Source organism: Mercurialis annua, linkage group LG1-X (assembly GCF_937616625.2).
Source record: "Mercurialis annua linkage group LG1-X, ddMerAnnu1.2, whole genome shotgun sequence".
In the NCBI taxonomy this organism is placed as follows: Eukaryota; Viridiplantae; Streptophyta; class Magnoliopsida; order Malpighiales; family Euphorbiaceae; genus Mercurialis; species Mercurialis annua.
In genome coordinates this window covers 6739298-6761682 of record NC_065570.1, presented here as the reverse complement: position 1 = coordinate 6761682, position 22385 = coordinate 6739298, and the positions used below count along the sequence as shown (strand labels likewise).

Below are 22385 nucleotides of genomic sequence, written 5' to 3'. Positions count from 1 at the left end.
TTTCATTATTAATATACAATATGTCACACATTTATGGATAGTTTATACCTCTACATTATAATTTATATCAATTTTTTTTTAACATTATAAAAGTAGTTCAGTTTAATCCTTCGATTATTTAACATTATATAAATTGCGATGAAATTCAAATTAGAGAACTGATTATTTTTGTTATGGTTAATATATACCAACTAATCATATTGGAAAATTTACGAAATTAATATCAACCAGCATCTTAAGACTCATTAAACTAATCGAGCTCCGACATTACAATTTCTCTTATTTATTAGCTGAACCCATTTATTTACGTAGTCTAAGTATATTAATTAAAGTTATATAATCTTATCAAATAGTACATTATTTTAATGGAACTATCAATTATTTACTCTTCTACCCAACGTGTTGACCTTATCAATATATGAATAATTAACAGAATATGTATATAGATTATAGATTCTATTGTTATATAAACATTCTCATAATCTTGCTCAGCTGTCATGTCTTTGACTTCAGCTTATCTTTAAATACAATTTTCGTGGCATGGGAATTAAACATGCTTAGTTTACAAGTTAATTGTACTTTGACATTCGGAAGGATTTGTGGGTAATTGATTCTGGAGTTTCTGAACTTTCTCATTTTTTCAATTTGGTTTTCGAATTTTGAAACGTAACAAATTAGTTACCATATTATACTTTTAGTACACTGGCCGTCTGCTAATAAAACCCATCCAATTTATATTTATGTGGCAGTCAGATTTCACTCAATTTTAAATTTGAAAGAACTGAAAAGTGATACGGTAAAAAAATTGTGAATTGTCTCTAATTTGTACGGTCAATGTGGAGGTAAGAGTTAAAGTTCAAATCGGCTGCCACAAAGGTATAAGTTTGCCGGGTTATTTTAGAAACATGATGGAGTCACTAAAAACAGGCTAATAATCACCGACGGTCCTCGACTTTTACCCTAACCTTCCGTAAACCCCCCAACCTTTCAAAAGCTTCCCTAAACCCCCCAACCTTTGTGGCGGCGCCATTCACGGCCCTTATAGACGAAACTACCCTTTTGGTTTTGGCGGCTGTCCTTTGTTTTGGAAAAAAACAAATAGTGGCGCCACATGTTAACTGACACGTCATTTAATGTCAAAACAAAATTGAAACACCCAAAATACCCCCTAAAAAATTAAACCAAATCAAATTTACTTAATCAAACCCAACCCACGGTCAATCCGCCCGCCAACCCGAACCACTCACCGCACCCGCCGCCGACCACCACCCGCCGCCCGCCGACCACCACCCGCCGACCACCGCCGACACATCAGAATCTGCTCTTGGAGAGCAGATCTGAATCTGTTCTCCAAGAACAGATTCAGATCTGTTCTTGGAGAACAGATTCAGATCTGTTTTCCAAGAACAGATCTGAAATCTGTTCTTGGAGAACAGATGCACATCTGTTCTCCAAGAACAGATGTGCAGAAGACGAGCAACAGCTCGTCTTCTCAGAGAAGACGAGCTGCTGCTCGTCTTCTGAAAACGGAGAAGACGAGCTGCTGCTCGTCTTCTCAAAAACGGAGAAGACAGGCAGCAGCCCGTCTTCTCAGGGAAGACGAGCTGCTGCTCGTCTTCCCAACCGGAGAAGACGAGCAGCAGCTCGTCTTCCCCTGAGAAGACAAGCTGATGCTCGTCTTCTCAGATCTGAGAAGACGAGCAGCATCTCGTCTTCTCAGATCTGAGAAGACGGCCGTCTTCTCAGGTGAGAAGACGACGAGCTTGGTCGTTTTCTCACCTGAGAAAATGACCGGAGGCGGGTTCGGTTGTGGCGGTTCGGTTTCGATAATTCAGTGGTTTGAATGGGTTGATTTGCTTTGGTTTTTTATTTTTGTTTTAATTAAATTTTAATAGTTGTAAGGGTGTTTTGGGTTTTTCAATTTTTTTTTAGATATTTTGCCACATGTCAGATGACACGTGGCGCCGTCTTTTTTTTTTTTTTTTTTTAGAATTGTAGCCGCCAAAAAAGACGGCGCTTAGGGGTATTTTCGTCCATAAGGACCGTGAATGAGCGCCGCCATAAAGGTTGGGGGGTTTAGGGAAGCTTTTGAAAGGTTGGGGGGTTTACGGAAGCTTAGAGCAAAGGTCGAGGACCGTCGGTGATTATTAGCCCTAAAAACATAGAACGGTAACAATTGTTTTTTATATAGTAGGTGAGGGAGGGCGCTTTTGGTAGAAATTTACAAACTACACTATAAAAGATATTAGAATTAACAGTAATTTTTTTTACTGCTAATAGTGCTAAAATTGTTATTATTAATATATAGCAACAAAATGTTGTTGCTAATAAAACGTTGTCTTAAGTAATTGGTAACAAAATTTGCTGTAAAATGCTTTTATAACATAACTAATGACATCAATTTTCAAAATTTTGCTGCAAAATGTCTTTTAACAGTAAAAGAAAAATTAACTGCAAAATTATTGTTACCAAACACATAATTTTTTGTAGTGTTAATAGATTGGTGGCAAGCGCTATAATACTATTTGAGCTATAATTTATTTGTATAAACAATTTGTTATGTTTTGAAATTCGGTAACCAAATTAGAAAAAATAAAAAAATACAGTAACCTCCAAATTCCAATTACCCATTTTCTTATGTATAATCTACAGTATAAATTAGCTAGAGAGAAGTGTTCAGTATTATAAATTTTAGGTTTAGACATCGTATATTTTATATTTTGGACTATATTTCCTTACCTGCTTCATAAAAAGATATGGACCAGCCATTTAAATATCATCTACTATTATTATGTAAATTAAGATTTATATAGTCGCGAAAATTAACAATTCAGCAATTAGACAGGCTGCTGAGGACTAAATCAAACAGTTTATAATTATTTCTTACAAACAACATTATAATATTTCCCAGTAAATAAAGACAAGGTCTCAAGATTTCTTGCAAATGCACGCAACTCTACAATATGTAGCTTCTCAAACCCAATCACATAGTTGGCCAAGTCCAACAAATTTTAAAAAATAAACTTAGTCTACTCTTTTTCCCTTCTATAAATACCATACCAACTTAGCCAAAACAAAACACATCAATCAAATTACCTTAATTACAATTACTTGCAATCCAAGCAATTAAAAATGGCTTCATATTTCAGCAAATTCGGTCTCTATGCCTTGCTCGTACTGTCTGTTGTTTCTCTAGCAAGCTCTTCAGCTACTCCACTGCTTTCTTCTACTTACTACAGCAAAATTTGTCCGAAAGCTTTACCGACGATTAAACAACTTATCGAAGCTGCTGTGTATAAGGAACCACGAATGGGCGCTTCTTTGTTGCGTCTGCATTTCCACGACTGTTTTGTTAATGTACGTCTACATATAATTTTTTCAACGAGTTGTTTTATTTAAATTTAATCATATAATAATTTTTTAATTAACTAATTTGTAGGGGTGTGATGCATCACTTCTTTTGGATTCTTCATCTACTATTGATAGTGAAAAGAATGCACTTGCTAATTTAAATTCTGCTCGAGGATTTGAGGTTATCGACCAAATTAAGGCGGCTGTAGACAAAGTTTGTGGTCGTCCTGTGGTCTCATGTGCTGACATTTTAACTCTTGCAGCTCGTGATTCTGTAGTTGCGGTAAATTTCTTTCACTTTTCATATTTTATTGTTAAAAGTACAAAAATACCCCTAAACTTTATCTCAGGAATGAAATAAGTTCCTTAGAATCATCAAAACGGCTCAATTATAACCTTATTATTTTAGCACTTTTCATATTATTTTTATTTATTGCTACGTTTGATGCATGTGTCTAGCTTACTATTCTTGTTAACTCGTAACTTTATAGTTATTATTAAAAGAATATGTTGAAGTTTATTAGTGTGATTTATTTATAACTAAAACGCAGCTTGGAGGGCCAACATGGACCGTGCCTCTAGGAAGAAGAGACTCAACAACAGCAAGCAAGACTCAAGCAAACAAAGACATTCCCTCACCATTCATGGACCTCGCTGCCCTAATTAAAAACTTCAAGAACCAAGGTCTCAACGAGAAAGATCTCGTCGCTCTCTCCGGGGGCCATACATTAGGGTTTGCAAAGTGTTTATTGTTCAAAGACCGTATCTACAACGACACTAAAACCATCGACCCTATGTTTGCGAAACAACGTAGATTGACTTGTCCGAAAACTGGTGGTGACACGAATCTTGCACCTCTCGATCCAACTCCGGCACATTTTGACTCGGCTTTCTTCACCGGCTTGACCCAGAAAAAAGGTCTTCTTCATTCTGATCAACAGCTTTTTCTCGGTGGATCCACCGACGGATTAGTAAGGACTTATAGCTATGATGTCAAAGCTTTTTCTGCGGATTTCTCCAAGTCTATGATCAAGATGGGGAACATAAAGCCATTAACAGGCAAGCAAGGTCAAATTCGTACAAATTGCAGGAAGGTGAATTATTACTGAGTATTACAAGAATGTTGTTTTTGTGTAGATTGCTGAAATTGTGTGTATAAGGAGATTGTTTCGTTCCTTTAAGTTATTTATTTTTCATTCAAACAAATATTGTGTTGAATAAGAAAGAAGGTCAAACTCTTCTTTGTGAGAATAAAATCATGTTTTTCAATGTATTAATTTTATTTGTTTTATTGATTGTGTATTTTATTCAATTCATACCAAACACAATCAAACGGATAATAAGCATATATGAATTTCAAAGTACACGAATCAATTAATATATTAATATGTGTAATGCAATTTTATTCATCAAAAACAAAAAACGTAGATCCATTTATCATTATCAATTTTTTATGAAGTTTATTCTCTCTTTATTAAAGGTTTAGTAAATATATCGACCAATTATTAGTTGTATAACACAATATTTTTCAATTGCACATGATCACATAAGAGACGATGTCTATTTACTTTGAAATAGAGTGTTAAAGCGAATTTTTAGACAAATTGATTGCACTAGTGTTACGATTAATTTGTCTATTACATAATACTGGATATTAAACTCTGTAAATCACTAATTTTTTTTTAAATTATAGAAAAATCACTGAACAAACTTTTCTTATAAAATGGTCACTGAAAAATGTTTCTGTTGTTATAAAATGGATATTATACCTTTTGTTACAAAAATATTTTTGTTATAAAAAAACATTATATTTTTTGTGAATTACAAAAAAAGTCATTGAGTTACACTTTTTATTACAAAAAAATCTCTGAACTATGGTTTTTTTTTTTGTAAATTCGGCATGCCACGTAAGTAAAATTGTTGCATTTTTGTATGAAAATGGTATTGTTTTATATGAATGAACCTTTTTGTAATAAAAGGTATATAGTTCAGTGACCATTTTTAACAAAAGTTTATTTGGTAATCCGGCGACCTGTAGAATTTAATATCCGCATAATACTTGTGTGCAACAACAACCTGAGTTTAGGGCTTTGATCGTATTAGGGTTTTGATTGTATTGATTGCTCATGAATTGATAGTATTACAAAATATCACTTCATGTTGCATAGCTGGACATAGTGATATGTCGGAATACCGAGGTTGTTTTACACTATCTCGTTATCTCTATCAATTCACTCAAAGCACAAACAATAGAACTTAAGCAATCCAAAAACACGTGAAAAGGTTCCAAAACCTTAAATTATATAAAGATGCACCAAAGTCAGAAAAGTTGATAAAACATCAAGCCTTTCGTCTAACTAATCACCAAACATCAAGCATTATATTATTTTTTTGCAATTTATAGTGTTTTTGCAATTTAGTAATCAAACTTTAATCTATTTTATTTCGATTGTGGCTGCCGAATTTAATCTTTTTATTTAAAAATTTCTCGCATAATTTGACCTAAATCTCTTCTATAAAATAAAATTATATATACATGATAAGTTTTCAAAACAAAACTAGCAAAATCAGAATGCCGTGTGTTAAAGTCCTCATGCCATATAATGCATTTCAGCTGTAAAAAAAAAAAACTCATTTGGAATCAAATTAAAATTTTATAATCAAAATGAATAAAAATTTAGCCACTAAAATGTACAAAACCAATAGTTTAAATACTTCAATTACCCGAGCTTAATTTTGCATTTTTTATAGTTGACATAGCACCGATATCTTCCCTTATGAGGCAAACAATTTAAGTAGTCTGAGAGGTTAAAGAAATATCTTTTATTCAATCTAATCAAATACATTACTATAATGAAACTGTCAATTATTTACTCACCTACACAACGTGTTGACCTTAACAATATGTGGATAATAATTAGCAGAATATGCATATAGATTATAGATTCTATAGAGCTGAACAAGAACCGAACCAAACTAAAAAACCGAATCGAATCGAATTTTATTGTTTGGTTCGGTTTTTCGGTGAAAATGGTTTGATTTAGTTTCTACTCTAGATAAAGTTTGATGTTCGGTGTTCGGTTTGGTTTGGGTGTTTTGAAAACCGAATCGACCGAAAAATCGAATTAACCGAACTTTAATATATATATATATATATATATTAAGAATAATATACACATATACTTATATTTATATGTTTTTTGTATTTATATCTTAATTATTGTTGATATATGAATTAATAATTGTTATTATAACATATATGGAAGTTTATTATACTCTCTAATTATTTAAAATTTCAATTAATTTTAATATAAAAAATGATGAAATTCGATTTTATCCGAACCGTACCGAACCGAAATTTTCGGTTTGGTTCGGTTGGATTTTTTCACCAAAGTAAAAGTTCGGTTCGATTTGGTTTGAAATTTTTCAAACTAAAAATTGAAAAAATTAAAAAAAAATTAATCGAACCGAACTGACCGATGCTCACCCTAGATTGTATTGTTAAATAAGGTCTAAGGACATTCTCATAATCTTGTTCAGCTGTCATGTCTTTGACTTCAGCTTAGCTTTTCATTTTTGGACATAGAAAATTGCTAAATAGAATTCTGGTAACACGAAAATTAGACATAGACATGGTTAGTGTACAATACTTTGACATTTGGAATGCTTTCTTGTGTATTTATAAAGCTAGAGATTATAAATATTAGGTTTAGACATTTTATATTTTACTATCGAATTATATATTTTATTATTGAATCATGATTGTAAAAGCATATTAGCTACACCACCCTTTCATTTATTAATTGTTTACTCCTTGTTTGTTCTCCGCGTTACTACCCTTTATTTTTTCTTTAATTAAGGCAAAATGTACAAAAAGGACACCTACCTTTTTACCTCTTTTCAATTATACCCTGACCTTATAAAATTATTAATTTTATTCAAATCTCCACCTTTCACTTTCAATTGTATCCAATATTCTAATAGATTTTTTCTATTCGATTTTTTTTAAAAAAAAATTCTTATAAATGATTTATTTGAACTCTTTTCCACTCGAAAAATTTAAATTATATTCAAACTTTTTCAAATGAAAAAAAAGTCAATTTAGTATTTGTGGATACAATTAAAATGAAAAGTACAAATTTAGATAAAATTGATAATTTTATGAGGTTTTAGTATAGTTAAAAAGAGATTAAAAGGTGGGTGTTTATTTAAAATATTTTGCCGTTAATTGATGACTTTGTTGTAATTACAAGTAGCTTAACATATAAGAGTATTAATGCATAAGCTCGTAATAGAAAGCACAAATATGCATCAGTTTAACTCAAAACCCTAAAATAATAGATTAGTTATTTTTTTTTCACTTGTATATTCCTTGTTACACTCATATTTTTTCAATGTGTAATTTTGGATATTAAACACACTAAATCACTGAACTTACATGTTGTTACATAAAGAGTACTGTATTTCATTTTGCCATAAAAAGGTAACTCATATTTGCATTTTATTATAACGGAAGCTTACCCATATAAAATATATTGTATTCACACTAAAACACACCGTTTTTGTTTAAATGGCAAGCCGGAATTACAAAAGACGGTATAACTCTGTGACCTTTTCGTAATTCACAATAAGTTCAATATTCTTTATATAACAGAATTCAATTGAATCAACCGCAGTGAACTCCCGTTAAAAGGTATAATTTAGTGACCTTTTAATAACAAAAAATGAAGTTAAACCCTTTCTATAACAATATATAAATTCAGTGACCTAATTTATCAAAAAAAAAATAAAAAAAATCAGTGACCTATGCCGTTTAATATCGGTGTGATTTCCATCAATCGGTTTAAATATCATTAACCTCCACTTATAAGCTACTTTGGTTTTCTAAAATACTCTTTTAAATGCTACTAATACTGATCTGGACTTCGGTCGCTTGCTTAACATTAATGAAAAACTATTCTATCCTTGATACTTTTGTCCTGTGATTTTGAAGTTAAAGATGGTAACATTCTCTGCTAATCTATATAACTCTATGTTTTACTGATCTGGACCTTTTCATAAGTATTTTGGAATTTATTTCTATTTCCGACATAAAAATGAACGAATATATCTAAAAATGAGTTCATGAGTTCACTATTTTAATGTAAATTGAGATTATTTTAGTTGTGAAAAATAACAAGTCAGCCATTAGACAGGCTGCCAAGGACTAAATCAAACAATCAAATTCTCTTACAGCAACAATGTAATATTTTATTTCCCCAAATGGACAAGGTCTCAAGATTTCTTTGCAAATGGCAATTTTTCAATATGTAGCTTCACAAGTTGGCTAAGTCCAAAAAATTCAAAAAAATAAACTAAGTCTACTCTTTCCCCTTCTATAAATACCCATCCCAACTTAGCCAAAACAAAACACATCAGTCAAATAGCCTCAATTACAATTACTTGCAACTCAAGCAATAAAAAATGGCTTCTTGTTTCAGCAAATTCTGTCTCTATGCTTTGCTCATATTGTCTGTTGCTGCCCTAGCAAGTTCTTCAGCTTCTCCACTGCTTTCTTCTACTTACTACAACAGAATTTGTCCGAAAGCTTTACCAACGATTAAACATTTCATTGAAGTTGCAGTGTCTAAAGAACCCCGAATGGGCGCTTCCTTGTTGCGTCTGCATTTCCATGACTGTTTCGTTAATGTACGTACTATTTTTAACGTCTATATTTACTTTTTTTAATGGTTAAATTTGATCGTATAATAATTTTTTAATTTACTAATGATCAGGGTTGTGACGCATCGATTCTTTTGGATTCTTCACCCAGCATTGATAGTGAAAAGAATGCACTTGCTAATTTAAATTCTGCTAGAGGATTTGAGGTTATTGACCAGATTAAGGTGGCTGTAGACAAAATTTGTGGACGTTCTGTGGTCTCATGTGCTGACATTTTAACTGTTGCAGCTCGCGATTCTGTAGTTGCGGTATTTTCTCTCACTTTTCATATTTTCGTATCTTTTAAGGCAAAAAGTGAAAATATATCCCTAAACTTTATTCTAGAAATAAATAAGTGCCTTGACTTTATTATCTTACATACAATAAAAATGTTAATGTGTGTAATACAAATATATATGCAGCTTGGAGGGCCAACATGGACAGTTCCACTAGGAAGAAGAGACTCAACAACAGCAAGCAGGACTCAAGCAAACAGAGACATTCCCTCACCATTCATGGACCTCCCTGCCCTAATTAAAAACTTCAAGAACCAAGGTCTCAACGAGAAAGATCTCGTTGCTCTCTCCGGGGGCCATACATTAGGGTTTTCAAAGTGTTTATTGTTCAAAGACCGAATCTACAACGACACGAAAACCATCGACCCTATGTTTGCAAAACAACGTAGATTGACTTGTCCGAAAACTGGAGGTGACACGAATCTTGCACCTTTCGATCCAACTCCTGCACATTTCGACTCGGCTTACTTCACCGCCTTGACCAAGAGAAAAGGTCTGCTTCATTCTGATCAACAGCTTTTTGTAGGCGGGTCCACGGATGGATTAGTAAGAACTTATAGCTATAATGTCAAAGTTTTTTCTGCGGATTTTGCGAAGTCTATGATCAAGATGGGGAATATAAAGCCATTAACAGGCAAGCAAGGTCAAATTCGTTTGAACTGTAGGAAGGTTAATAATTATTACTGATGAATTTGGTACTTGTGTATATGGTGAGTATTACAATATTTTCGTTTCGCGTGGAAATTGTTGAAATTGTGTATGTATAAGTTATTTATTTTTCATTCAAACAAATATTCTGTTTAATAAAAAAGAAGGTCAAACTCTTCTTTGTGAGAATAATAAAATCATGTATTTCAATTTATAAATTTTATTTGTTTTATTGATGATGTGTTCTATTCATCTAATATGAAGTGTTGTTGCAATTAACACCAAACACGACCAAACATATAAAGCATATGAATTCAAAGTACACCAATCGATTAATATATTAAAATGTTCAACGCAACGTAGATCCATCTATCATTATCAATTTTCTTTTTTGGGATGTTCATTATCTCTTCATTAAAGGTTTAATTAGTAAATATATCGACCAATTGGTTTATTATATAACACAACATTTTTCAATTGAACAATAATCATGTAGGAGAATATAATCATTTACCAAAAAAAAAAATCATGTAGGAGAACATATCTAATGTCTATATGTTTTGACAAAGAGTGTTAAATCGGAACCTTAAAAAAATTGATCGCACTAATGTTATCGCATTTTATAGAGACACGATTAATTTAAATTCTAAAATCCTTTAATAATGTCTAATACAAAATACTTATTTGTAACAACAATCTGAGGTTGTGAGACCTGCAAAACAATGGGGCTGACTGCTGATAGGACGGTGATAGTTTGATGAGCACTCCAATCATAAAATCAGTCTTTATGGACGATATAGCTTAAAAGCTTTATGAGAAATAACCGATAATCAAATGAATAAATGAATGGATATACAATACCTCAAGATTTATATATATAGTGGTAGGTTTTGGAAATATCTAGTAAAGTTGTAGTATGACTTTTTGTTATGTTCCTAATAGGAATGTATTTACTGTTGATATAAGCTTATTTTTAGAAACTAGTTTCGCATTACGTGCTATCCACGTGGCTCGTAACGTAACTCGTCTATGAACATATTAGTAATTTGTTATAATTATATTAATTTTTTATTTATAATTAATATTAAATCAGTTAAATATTTTTGTAAAAGCAAATATAATATATTCGGTTATTAATTTTTTTTCCATACTGAATTTATTCTTCTTTTGATTTTATAATAACCATTAATTAATTTAATTTTATTAATAATATCTTTAAAAATTATAAGATATAAATTTAAATAATAATATATTGATCAAATACAATATTTTAATTTTTTAGTTCAATCAAACTAAAAGGTAGGTATCCCTACTAATTTGGAGACAATTTAGCTACCAATTCTAATTAGGACTTTAATTATAATAGTGATTAATTAAATAACTAATTAGTTAATGACTATAAAACCCTTATTTAGTAATAAACTGAAAAGGATTATTCAGTAAATTTGTCTGTCCCCCCCCCCTATCCGTGCTTTTATATATAATATAGATGAGGTTCGTCCCATATTGTTTATGAAGGGAGAGGTGGAGTCTTCCTTTACCTATAAAAGGAAGCCCACTCTCCCCTTCATAAGTATCTCATCTATCTCATTCCTTTCTTAAAAGCAACTAGCATATTACTTATAAAGCTTCTGTTTGCTCTCTCTCGTGTTTATATTTTGTTACAAACAAATAGTGGAGTATTTTGGACAGTGTCCGAAAACGTAAGCCGGTTTTTTAGCTGAACCTCGTTAAAATTCGGGTGTTCCGTTTATTATTTATTTAGTAACTAACGTTCAGGCTAGCTGGAGTTATCTATTGTGAAGTTAGTTATATCGAGTGAAATTATGTCTCAGAAGTTTGGTAATTAAGTGGTCCACTTGTGACCCACCATTCTTTCCTGAAATTTTTTCGTTATAATTATTTAGCACAATACGTAACTTGCTAGTAATAATTGTTAAGCTTTCGCAACAGTTAGATAGTCATCATCCTTTTCGGATTAGATCTTCTTTGTAGATTATATCTAGACAAAGTATTTTCCTTTAAGGAAGTTGATTCATAATCCTGATAAATTAATGTTATCTAAATATGTTGATTTCTTAATATATACTGAGGATAGATCTTAGCAAGGTTCGGCCTTGAAAGGCGGATCCTTTAGGGATCCGGTCTTTAATTAAATCATATTAATAGTCGGTTCTTTAATATAGATGTTGGGGATCAGACCATAGAATATGGTGTTCATTAATACTTTTGACCGCAAATGAGTAGAATGATCATTAGGAAAGGATTGAAAATGAACACATAGACACACACTAAATATAATATCATATATACTCGTTGTGAGGTAAGTAGAAGATATGATCATATAACTAGATACTTATTTCATCAAATGGTTTACCACTTTTATCATTGTTAAGTTTAAAATTTATGGTAATCAGAGTTTTGCTAGCTTTACTTCTATCCATGCCAGATCTCTTTCGCCGTATATTTTTCTTGGTTAATGAAGATTCTTTCATAGCTTTACTTGATTTGAAATTCCAAAAAGAATTTGCAATCTCCTATAAGACTTTTTTCAAACTTCCTTGTCATGCACTTCGGTAAGTCCTCAATAAGCAATTCATTAGTAGCACACAAGATAAAATCATCAACATTATATTTTCACTACGAGGATACCAATGACTATTTCATTTAATGAAATGAGTAGTTTCTGACTTACTTTTAGTAAAATCATTAATCGTAAAGAATATGATAAGTCAACCACAAAATAAGGTGATTGCTTCAACCAATAGAGAACCTTTCTAAATTAAAAAAAAAAACTTGAAACTCAAAGTTTTAAAATTCGAGGTTGTTTAACATACACGTCTTTTTGTATAAAAACCGTTTAAAAGTACATTTTTACACTCATTTATAAAGCTTAAAATTCATATGACATGCAAAGGAAATTAAGATTCTTATAGTCTCTTATATTGCAATCAGAGCAAAGTTCTTACTATAATCGACGTTTTCTTCTTAGTTATATCCACTGGCAACAAGTATAGTCTTAATCCTACTAATGAAATAACCATTATCTAATTTATTTCTATAAACTTATTTGATACGAATAGAAGGAGTAGTGTTAGGCCCAATTATTAATGTAAAAACTTTATCTCTTTTAAATTGGTTGAGTTCATCTTGCATTGAAATAACTTAACGTTTGTTATTAAAAGATATTTAAATGGTCTTTGTCTCAATTTGAGAAACAAATGCAAGATTATTATTCACGAGCAATTTTTTAACCTTTGTTTGTTTTAGGGTGTCATTGAGACCCTTGATATTCCAGACAGTGTTTTAAAAACCGGACCGGACCGGCCGGTCGGACCGGTTGAACCGCGAACCGGCCAGTGGTCCGGTCTGAAACTGCGAAAAACCGGATCTTTTGATTGGACCGGTTGAACCGGATTAAACCGATAAAAAACCGGATGTTGAACCGGATCGGACCGGATTGAACCGGTAAAAAACCGGTGAATCAGAATTTTTTTAAATTTTTTAAATTTATCAAACCGGTTGAATCGGTCATTCAACCGGTTCAACCGGTTGAACCGGAAACCGGTGGCCTCACCGGTTCGGCCACCGATTCGGTTTTTAAAACACTGATTCCAGATGAGTAACTTCATTTGCCTCCATCCAAAGGCTTAATAAGCCTCTTTATAGGACCTTTTGCATATGGTTCTTTGAAAAAATACCTCCAGATTTCTCCATAACTCCTGGTAGCCCAGATTTAGCTCTCTCTTTATTGCTTTTAGAGAGCTTCCTATTTTTCTTACTAGTAATAAGCTGGAAACCATCCTCTTGATCAGCTTTAAAGGTAGAGCTGCTCCGAATGGGCTCCTTTTCCTTACATATAACCTCTACAGTCTCTATAGTAACTTTGTCCTTTTTGTTAAGACTGACTTCTTCATCAGTATTCACAGCCTCATTATCATTAGATTTAGCCATTCTATATGATGTTTCTCACAATTTATATATCCCGGTTTCTTACAAACTCCATACATGATTCGCCGACCACTCACAATGTTGTGATCCATCCTCATTCTCAATCACAACTGAATTAGGAAATATACCCTTGATTTTCATGTCAATTAAAACCCTAACATAGAAAAGTTTGGTTCTCTCTCTAGTACATCTGTCAGCAAGCAAAGGCTTTTCTAATATACTAGCAATGGAGTTGAGGGAATTAGTTATTCAAAATTCCCAAGGCAATAAGGGAAATTCAAACAGGAACTGAAGCAACCTCTATGATATCAAAGGACATATTCCTCTTCCATTCTTGCAAGATAAGAGGGTGTCTATTGAAGGTAATAGGACCATATATAACCAACGTCTTCCCTCCTCAGATTCGATTATTAAAGCATAAAGGTTTGTTTTGATTTGGAAAAAATCAATCAACTCTATCTTCCCCAATCTATTCTGAAGATCTGGAGCTTGAAGAACTTTGGGATCAATCGACCCAGAATGGCATGCTTCCATCTTTCCTCTTTCTTTCTGAGTGTCTTCTTCAAAAAAATTCGCAATACGCACAACTCCCCTTACCAAAGAAGGTATAAACTTTAGAGAGTTCTCAGGATCCTTATTACGGTTGGTCTTGAGAAGGTCGACCCGTTTTTTGTCGTCATTCCTATTAACTTGCTTAACCTCGAGATCATCTTCATTTGACAGAATACTAGTGTTAACCTTTTCACCAGCGTGCAAAACATTCTCTTCATTATCCGATTTCTCTTTTTCATTCAAATTCATCTCATTATTTACTTCATCACTGCTCAAAACCTCCTGAACTACTATTTTCTTATCATTCTTGATGCCTTTCTCCTGTTGAGTGTTAGGTTTTCATCCCTGCTTTTTTGCCATAGAAAGGCGTACGATAGCACAACTATGCTATCGTACGCCTTGAAAGATGAGAGAGAAAACTCTTTTTTCAGTTTTTGTTATTTAATTTATTTTAAAAATTATTTATACGGATATTTAAAAAGAAATATTAAAGTTGGAGAAGCTGATAAACATTAAACTTTTGGTCTAACTAATCACCAAACACCAAATTTAATGTATTGAACTAACAACTAGCATTATATCCTTTTTTTTCTTTTTGCCTTGATTAATACATATATTACATGAGAAAAAATCACTGGCTTCTCGCTCTCTGTAACCGTTTTTATCTAATTGTTTTTGATTAAATATTGATACTTCACCATCTGTAATAAGTCTTGAGAATATTTATACTAGTATAACTGTATAAGTAAACTAGAATATCCTCAAGATAAACACAAGCCACAGAACCTATCCCATTCATAGACAAGGGTGATATGGTAATTTTATTTGTGCAAAAAAGAAAGCGTTGTGTGAAATTCTTATGTATATGAGTACATAAATATTATATTATAAGTTTAATCGTGCTAAAAATTCAAACGTTTGTATATATTTATAGTTTAATTTAAATTTTTATAATTCTATTCTGATTTTATTTTACAATAACATAACTTTTTTAATTTTTTATAAATGTATTCAAATTTTTTTAATCTATCTTAATTTGATAATTTTGATGGAATTTTATCTATTTTTAATCAATTTAATTTTCTTATTTCAATACGATACCTATTTGCCTTATTTGGTCTTTTTGGTTATTTTTAACTTTAAACGTTTTTTTTTGCTGCAACTATCAGAAATTGAAAAATTTACGATTAATTTCAACGTTGTTTCTGATTTTTCAAAATTAGAAAATTAAATTTTAAAATTTTAAGAAATAAATTTTACTAATTATGAAATTAATATATAAATTCAACTGAAAGTTAGAATAATAAAATTAATTTAAATCGCTTAAATAAAATTACAGCAAAATAATCAATTTAGGTTAAATTTATAAAATATTTAAGATATTTGATCTTTTTAGCATCATTAAGCCACGTAAAAATGGCACCAACATTGGGCAACCCATTGGAACTCATTTAGTTACATTGGTTGACGTAGCATCGATATATTCCATTCTGACGAAAACAGTTTACATAGTCTAATTAAGAGGAAACTATATATACATATATATAATCTCATCAAATGCATTATTTTAATGGAACTATTAATTATTTACTCTCCTAGACAATGTGTGACCTTATCAATATGGATAATTAACAGATTGCATAGATATAGAGATCACATTCTTAATTAATTAAGGTCTAAGGAAACTTTCATAATCTTGCTTCAGTAGCTCATCTGCCATGTCTATTTATGATCTTTGACTTCAGCTTAGCTTTTCTTTTTTAGACATAAAAAGGTACCAAATAGAATTTTAGTAACATGAAAACTAGACATGCTTAGTTTATAAGTCATTATACTTTGACATTTGGAATGTTTTCTATGTATAAACTACATTATAAAGCTAGAGAGGAGGGTTCAATATTATAATTATTAGGTTAATTTAGACATTGTATATTTTACTATTGGATTGTATTTCTAAAGATATATTAGTTACTTTCATAAAAAAAGAAAAGATATATTAGTTACACCACCCTTTCATTTACTAATTTTTTAACACTTGTACCCTTTCATTTACTTATTTTCTAGTGCTTGTTTGTTATTTATGCTTAAATTTATAAGGTTAATAATCACCCGTGACATCTCACTTTAAGGCTTCTTTATACTAAACACCATAAGTTTTAAAAACATTCAGCAGTAAACTCCCTAGATTATGGGTAAGGGCCCAGTAAAAGTTTTTCATTCAAAAAATGACTAACACCGTCAATTTTGATTAGCTGACACTTTAAAAAAAATTATATACACCTCCACATTATATGACACCTCATCAAAAATCCCTAAAAATTTAAATATCAAAATATTCTCAAACTCTAATAATTTAATTAAAAAATTAAAAATATAAACAAACCACATTTAATCCGACTAAACCACCTACTCAATTCATAACCGCCACCCGTTATCAGCCACACATTGCCGCAACCAACCACCGTCAACCGCCACCCACCACTGATGCCTCCACAAAAAAAGGAGCAACTTCTCCTCAGACGAGTAGGACGAGATGCTCGTCCTCATGCGAGGATGGGCAACTCCTCTTGGTCTTAAAACGAGCAGTGCTCATCCCTAGCTCGTCTTCTCATGTGAGAAAAAGACCAGCTGCTCGTCTTCTCATCTGAGAAGACATCCAGCAACAGTGGGTGGCGTTTAGAAAGATGAATGGATAGTTTGGTTGGGTTAGGTTAGTTTGGAATTTTTATTTTAAATTTATTTTAATTATATTTTAAGGTTATTGGGAGTATTTTGAGTGTTTAATTTTTTAGGGTATTTGGTGAGGTGTCAGCTGATGTGGAGGTTTGTTTAATTTAAACAAAAAAAATAAACAACTCATCAAAATTGACAGTGTTAGTCCTTTTTAGACGGAAGAGGTTTATTGGCCACTTACCCATTAGGAGGTTTACTAATTGTTTTTAAAATTTAAGAAATTTAGTGTAAGGGGATCCTAAAATATGATGTCATGGGTAATTATTAGCCATTTTTAACTTATAAATGGGTTTAACTGTAGAAACTTGATGAGTTTTCAAAGTGCCAAGCCAAATGACAAATAATATCGTTGAATTTATCTTACATAAAATCAATTTCTTTGTATGAAGTATTATTATTTTTATCAGAAATAGACCTACTATAAATTAATTGTTAACGGAAACTAGCATGAGTTAATATGTATTTTTTAAAGTTAAATCAGACAAATCATAGTTTGAGAAGAATTGGGGGTTCGAACCTCTGACCTCATGCATTTTCTATAAGTTATTTGGCTTTCTAATCAAAATAGATCAGAATCATGACTTTCTTTGTCTTGGAAATGATGTTTTTCGTTCAATTAATTTTTTTTTTTAATAACTCTTAGCTGTTTTTTGATTTTTTTTATTTTATCTTCACTGTTTTGTGGTTGTACTAATACAACGATCATTTAAAAAAAAAAACAGATTTTTTTAAATATAACTAGTTTGGAGTAGCTACTTACTTAATATGGATATAAACTTCTTTCATTCACAATACTTTTTGGCTAGTCATTTTTAGTTTGTGACAAGTTTAACTTAATTTTTATTTTTTTGAACAACCAACTCCAAAACTCTTCATTTTTGGGTCAGATTATTCCATAATTTTAATTTTTATTGCAAAAAATAGATTTAGGATAATTTTATCCCAATGATTAGGAAACTTTTTAATTTCTTTTTCGTATCTCTCATCCCCGATTTTTATTTTACGCGTTTTTAAAATACAATTATGGGGTAATCTGATCAAAAAATGAAGAGTTTTAGGGTTGATTGTTCAAAAAAGTAAAAACTAGGTTAAATGACCATGTGTCATAAGTTCAGATGGCGCGATAACTCTTTGTTCGTCATTTTTAAAAGGGGTAATGTCATAAAAATTCACGAACTTTACACGTTTTCTCATTTTAATCATACACTTTAAATTTTCTCATTTTCACGCACGAACTACCACTTTTTCTCAAATTCATGCACGGTGCTGAGGTGTCACGGCTCCATTAGTGTAATTCGCTGAGGTGGAGGTCATTTTACATTAATGAATAAGTGCCACCTCAGCACCGTGTATGAATTTGGAAAAAAGTGGTAGTTCGTGTATGAAAATGAGAAAATTTAAACTTTGTGATTAAAATGAAAAAACGTGTAAAGTTCGTAAATTTTTTTGACATTAACCCTTTTTAAAATTTAAAATAACTAACTATTCCAACTTTTTCTATTGGATAAAAGTGTGGGTGTAAATGAACCGAGCCGAGCCGAGCTTTGCAATGTTCCTGTTCGGCTCGTTTAGCGAATAAGGTATTCATGTCTGGTTCATGTTCAGTCGAACTTTGAACGAAGTGTTCATGTTCGGTTAGTTTAGATTTTATAGTGTTCATTTCGGTTCGTGTTCAGTTCGTGTTCAGTTCGTGTTCGTTTGTTTAGCCGCTAAATGAACAAGTTCGCGAACGAGCTCATGAACGAGCTCGATAAGTACTAAACGAGCTCGTTTACGAACAAGCTCGTGAACGAGCTCGATAAGTACTAAACAAGCTCTTTGCGTGCCCGCTCGTTTAGCGGATAAATGAATAAACCCGAGCTGTTAAAATAACAAATACAAATAAGAGTTGAATAAATTAAAAACAATCTCATCGAGCTCATTCACAAATATGAGCTAAATAAATTAAAAATATAATTATATAAATTAATTTAAATATGAATTAGTTCGCGAACACCTAATTAAGTTTCTAAACGAGTTTGTTCGTGAACTATATACGAGCTCGTCCACGAACTTGTTCACGAACTCTTAATCGAGCTCGTTTACGAACTTATTCACGAACTCTTATTCGAGCTGTTCGTGAACGTAAATGAGCCGAACACCACTATGTTCATGTTCGGCTCGTTTATATTAACGAACATAAAATCAAGCTCGAACTCGGTTAGTTTAGAATACGAACGAATATGAACCGAGCTCTTATCGAGCCAAAAACCGAGCTGCTCGCGAACGGCTCGGTTCGTTTACACCCCTAGGTAAAAGCCCGTCTCGGCTTCAAAGTGGCACAGGGGTCTTCCGAGCAAAAGTATGAAAGTCAAGGGTCAAATGATTTCAAAAGAGGAAAGAGCTAGTCCAACTCTAAAATTCTTTTAAATAAATGATTAATTGGTTCAATCAACTCTAACTCTAAATTAGTTTCAAATATATATCTGAACTTTTTGGCCGTTAAGTCATTTGATGCTACAATACTATGTAGAAATTTGGCCACACGCTTTATCATATTTATAATTTTAATCATTTTATCGAATATATATTTTACGACTTTTAATTAATCAGTCTGAATAAATTTTCAGAGTCGAATAAGTTTGCTTTTTTTTTGACACTATTAAGACTTAAAAAATGAGTTTATCATGATTTGTATCCCTTGCTTCATTAAAATGTATGGATCAGCCATTCAAATACTAGCTCAATATAACACTCTATTTTAATGTAATAATTGAGATTAATTTAGTTGCAAAAATAACAAGTCATCCATTACACAGGCTGTATATACAGGACTAAATCAGACAATTTTTTTAAATTTTTACAACATTAATATATTTCCCCGTAATCAAGGACAAGGTCTCAAGATTTCTTGCAAATGGCAACTCTAAAATATAATACTCAATCACATAATTGGCCAAGTCCAGAAAATTAAAAAAATAAACTAAGTCTACTCTTTCCCCATCTATAAATACCAATATCAACTTAGCCAAACAAAACACATCAATCAAATAACCCTAGTAATAATTACTTGCAACCCAAGCAAAAATGGCTTCTTGTTTCAGCAAGCTCGGTCTCTATGCCTTGCTCATAATTTCTGTTGCTGTAGCTTCTTCAGCTTATACTCCATTGCTCTCTCCTGATTACTATAACACAATTTGTCCACAAGCTTTACCAACAATTAAACAAATCATTGATGCTGTGGTGTATAACGAACCACGAATGGGCGCTTCTCTGTTGCGTCTGCATTTCCACGACTGTTTTGTTAATGTACGTCTACGTTATTGCTATATGTTTGATGTTTTTTAACGAGTCGATTTTATTTAAATTTGATCGTATAATAATTTTTTAATTAACTAATGTACAGGGTTGTGATGCGTCGCTACTTTTGGATCCTTCGCCTAGTATTGATAGTGAGAAGAATGCAGCTGCTAACTTCAATTCTGCTAGAGGATTTGAGGTTATCGACCAAATTAAGTTGGCTGTAGACAAAGTTTGTGGTCATCCTGTGGTCTCATGTGCTGACATTTTAACTCTTGCAGCTCGTGATTCTGTAGTTGCGGTAATTATTTTACTACTTATTTTTTCAATTTCAGTTTTTTTAAAAAAGAGAGGAAAATAGTACTACAAAATACCCTTGACATTTATCTATGGAAATAAACAAGTACCTTCTAAATTTATTGTCTCAAATACAATCTGAAATTTTTTAAAATGGTTCAATTATGACCCTTATAGGTCGAAGCTTATTAGTGTCATTTATATAGATCTATAGTAAAAATGTTAATTGTGTGTATTACAAATACGCAGCTTGGTGGACCATCATGGATAGTGTCACTAGGAAGAAGAGACTCAACAACAGCAAACAGAACTCAAGCAAACAGAGACATCCCATCACCATTCATGGACCTCTCTGACCTAATTACAAACTTCAAGAACCAAGGTCTCGACGAGAAAGATCTCGTCGCTCTCTCCGGGGGCCATACATTAGGGTTTGCAAAGTGTTTATTGTTCAAAGACCGTATCTACAACGACATTAACACTATTGACCCTACGTTTGCAAAAGAACGTAGATTGACTTGTCCATTAGCTGGTGGCGATTTAAATCTCGCACCCTTCGATCCAACTCCTGCACATTTCGACTCGGCTTACTTCACAGCCTTGACTGAGAAGAAAGGTCTGCTTCATTCTGATCAGCAACTTTTTTTGGGTGGTTCCACCGATGGATTAGTAAGGACTTATAGCTATGATGTCAAAACTTTTTCTGCGGATTTTGCTGCGTCTATGATCAAGATGGGGAACATTAAACCTTTAACAGGCGAGCAAGGTCAAATTCGCATAGATTGCAGGAAGGTGAACTACTAATTAAAAAGATTTCGATTCGTGTGGTGTGATTATTATGATATCTTTTGTTTGGTGTGTAAATTATTGAAAATGTGTGTATAAGGAGATTGTTTGTTTCTATTAAGTTATTTTTCATTCAAATAAATGACCTATTGAATAAGAAAGAAGGTCAAACTCTTCTTTAATTTGTGAGAATAAAACCATATGATTCGATGTACTTTATTTGTTTTATTGATGGTGGTGATTCAATTCTATTGTAAGGGTTTATATTTTTCATGACATATAATTAAATTTGTGCTTTTGTGCTATTCAAACACTTTTTGTATTAATTTTTAACAAACAATTGAGTTATAATCTATTTTGTACAAAGCAGCCACCATAACATATAAGCGTTGGTCCGCAAATTATTAGATCGGAGGTTGAATTTCTCACAAACGCTTTCTTCGAATTGTATAAAAAAGGGTTAATGTCATAAAAATTCATCAAGTTTGCACGTTTTTTCAATTAAATCACGTTCTTTAAAACTTCTTATAAAAATACACCAACTTTCATTTTTTCCCAAATTCATACACAGTGCTGACGTGTCACTCATTCATTGGTTAAAAATGACTTACACCTAAGCAGATTGCACTAATGAATGAGTGCCACGTCAGCACCATGTGTGAATTTGAGAAAAAATGAAAGTTGGTGTATGTTTATGAGAAGTTTGAAAGAACGTGATTAAATTGAGAAAACATGTAAAGTTGGTGAATTTTTATGACATTAACCCTATAAAAAAACTATTAATATATTTAA

At 31.9% G+C, this 22385-nt stretch overlaps 3 protein-coding genes across 3 annotated transcripts; all 3 read left to right on the top strand.

Annotated features, from left to right (window-relative positions):
* The first annotated feature begins 3065 nt into the window (after positions 1–3065).
* Positions 3066–4642, top strand: LOC130014509 (peroxidase 2-like). The gene is made up of 3 exons (XM_050354840.2): positions 3066–3357; positions 3440–3634; positions 3903–4642. The coding sequence occupies exons 1-3, from the start codon at positions 3133–3135 to the stop codon at positions 4458–4460; spliced, it is 978 nt and encodes a 325-aa protein (XP_050210797.1). The 5' UTR covers positions 3066–3132; the 3' UTR covers positions 4461–4642.
* A 4116-nt stretch (positions 4643–8758) lies between these two features.
* Positions 8759–10231, top strand: LOC126661051 (peroxidase 2-like). The gene is made up of 3 exons (XM_050354809.2): positions 8759–9039; positions 9126–9320; positions 9474–10231. Exons 1-3 carry the CDS (start codon positions 8815–8817, stop codon positions 10032–10034), a joined length of 981 nt encoding a protein of 326 aa, XP_050210766.1. The 5' UTR covers positions 8759–8814; the 3' UTR covers positions 10035–10231.
* Positions 10232–20257: 10026 nt separating this feature from the next.
* Positions 20258–21807, top strand: LOC126680551 (peroxidase 2-like). The gene is made up of 3 exons (XM_050375691.2): positions 20258–20519; positions 20617–20811; positions 21057–21807. The coding sequence occupies exons 1-3, from the start codon at positions 20298–20300 to the stop codon at positions 21609–21611; spliced, it is 972 nt and encodes a 323-aa protein (XP_050231648.1). The 5' UTR covers positions 20258–20297; the 3' UTR covers positions 21612–21807.
* Positions 21808–22385: the final 578 nt, after the last annotated feature.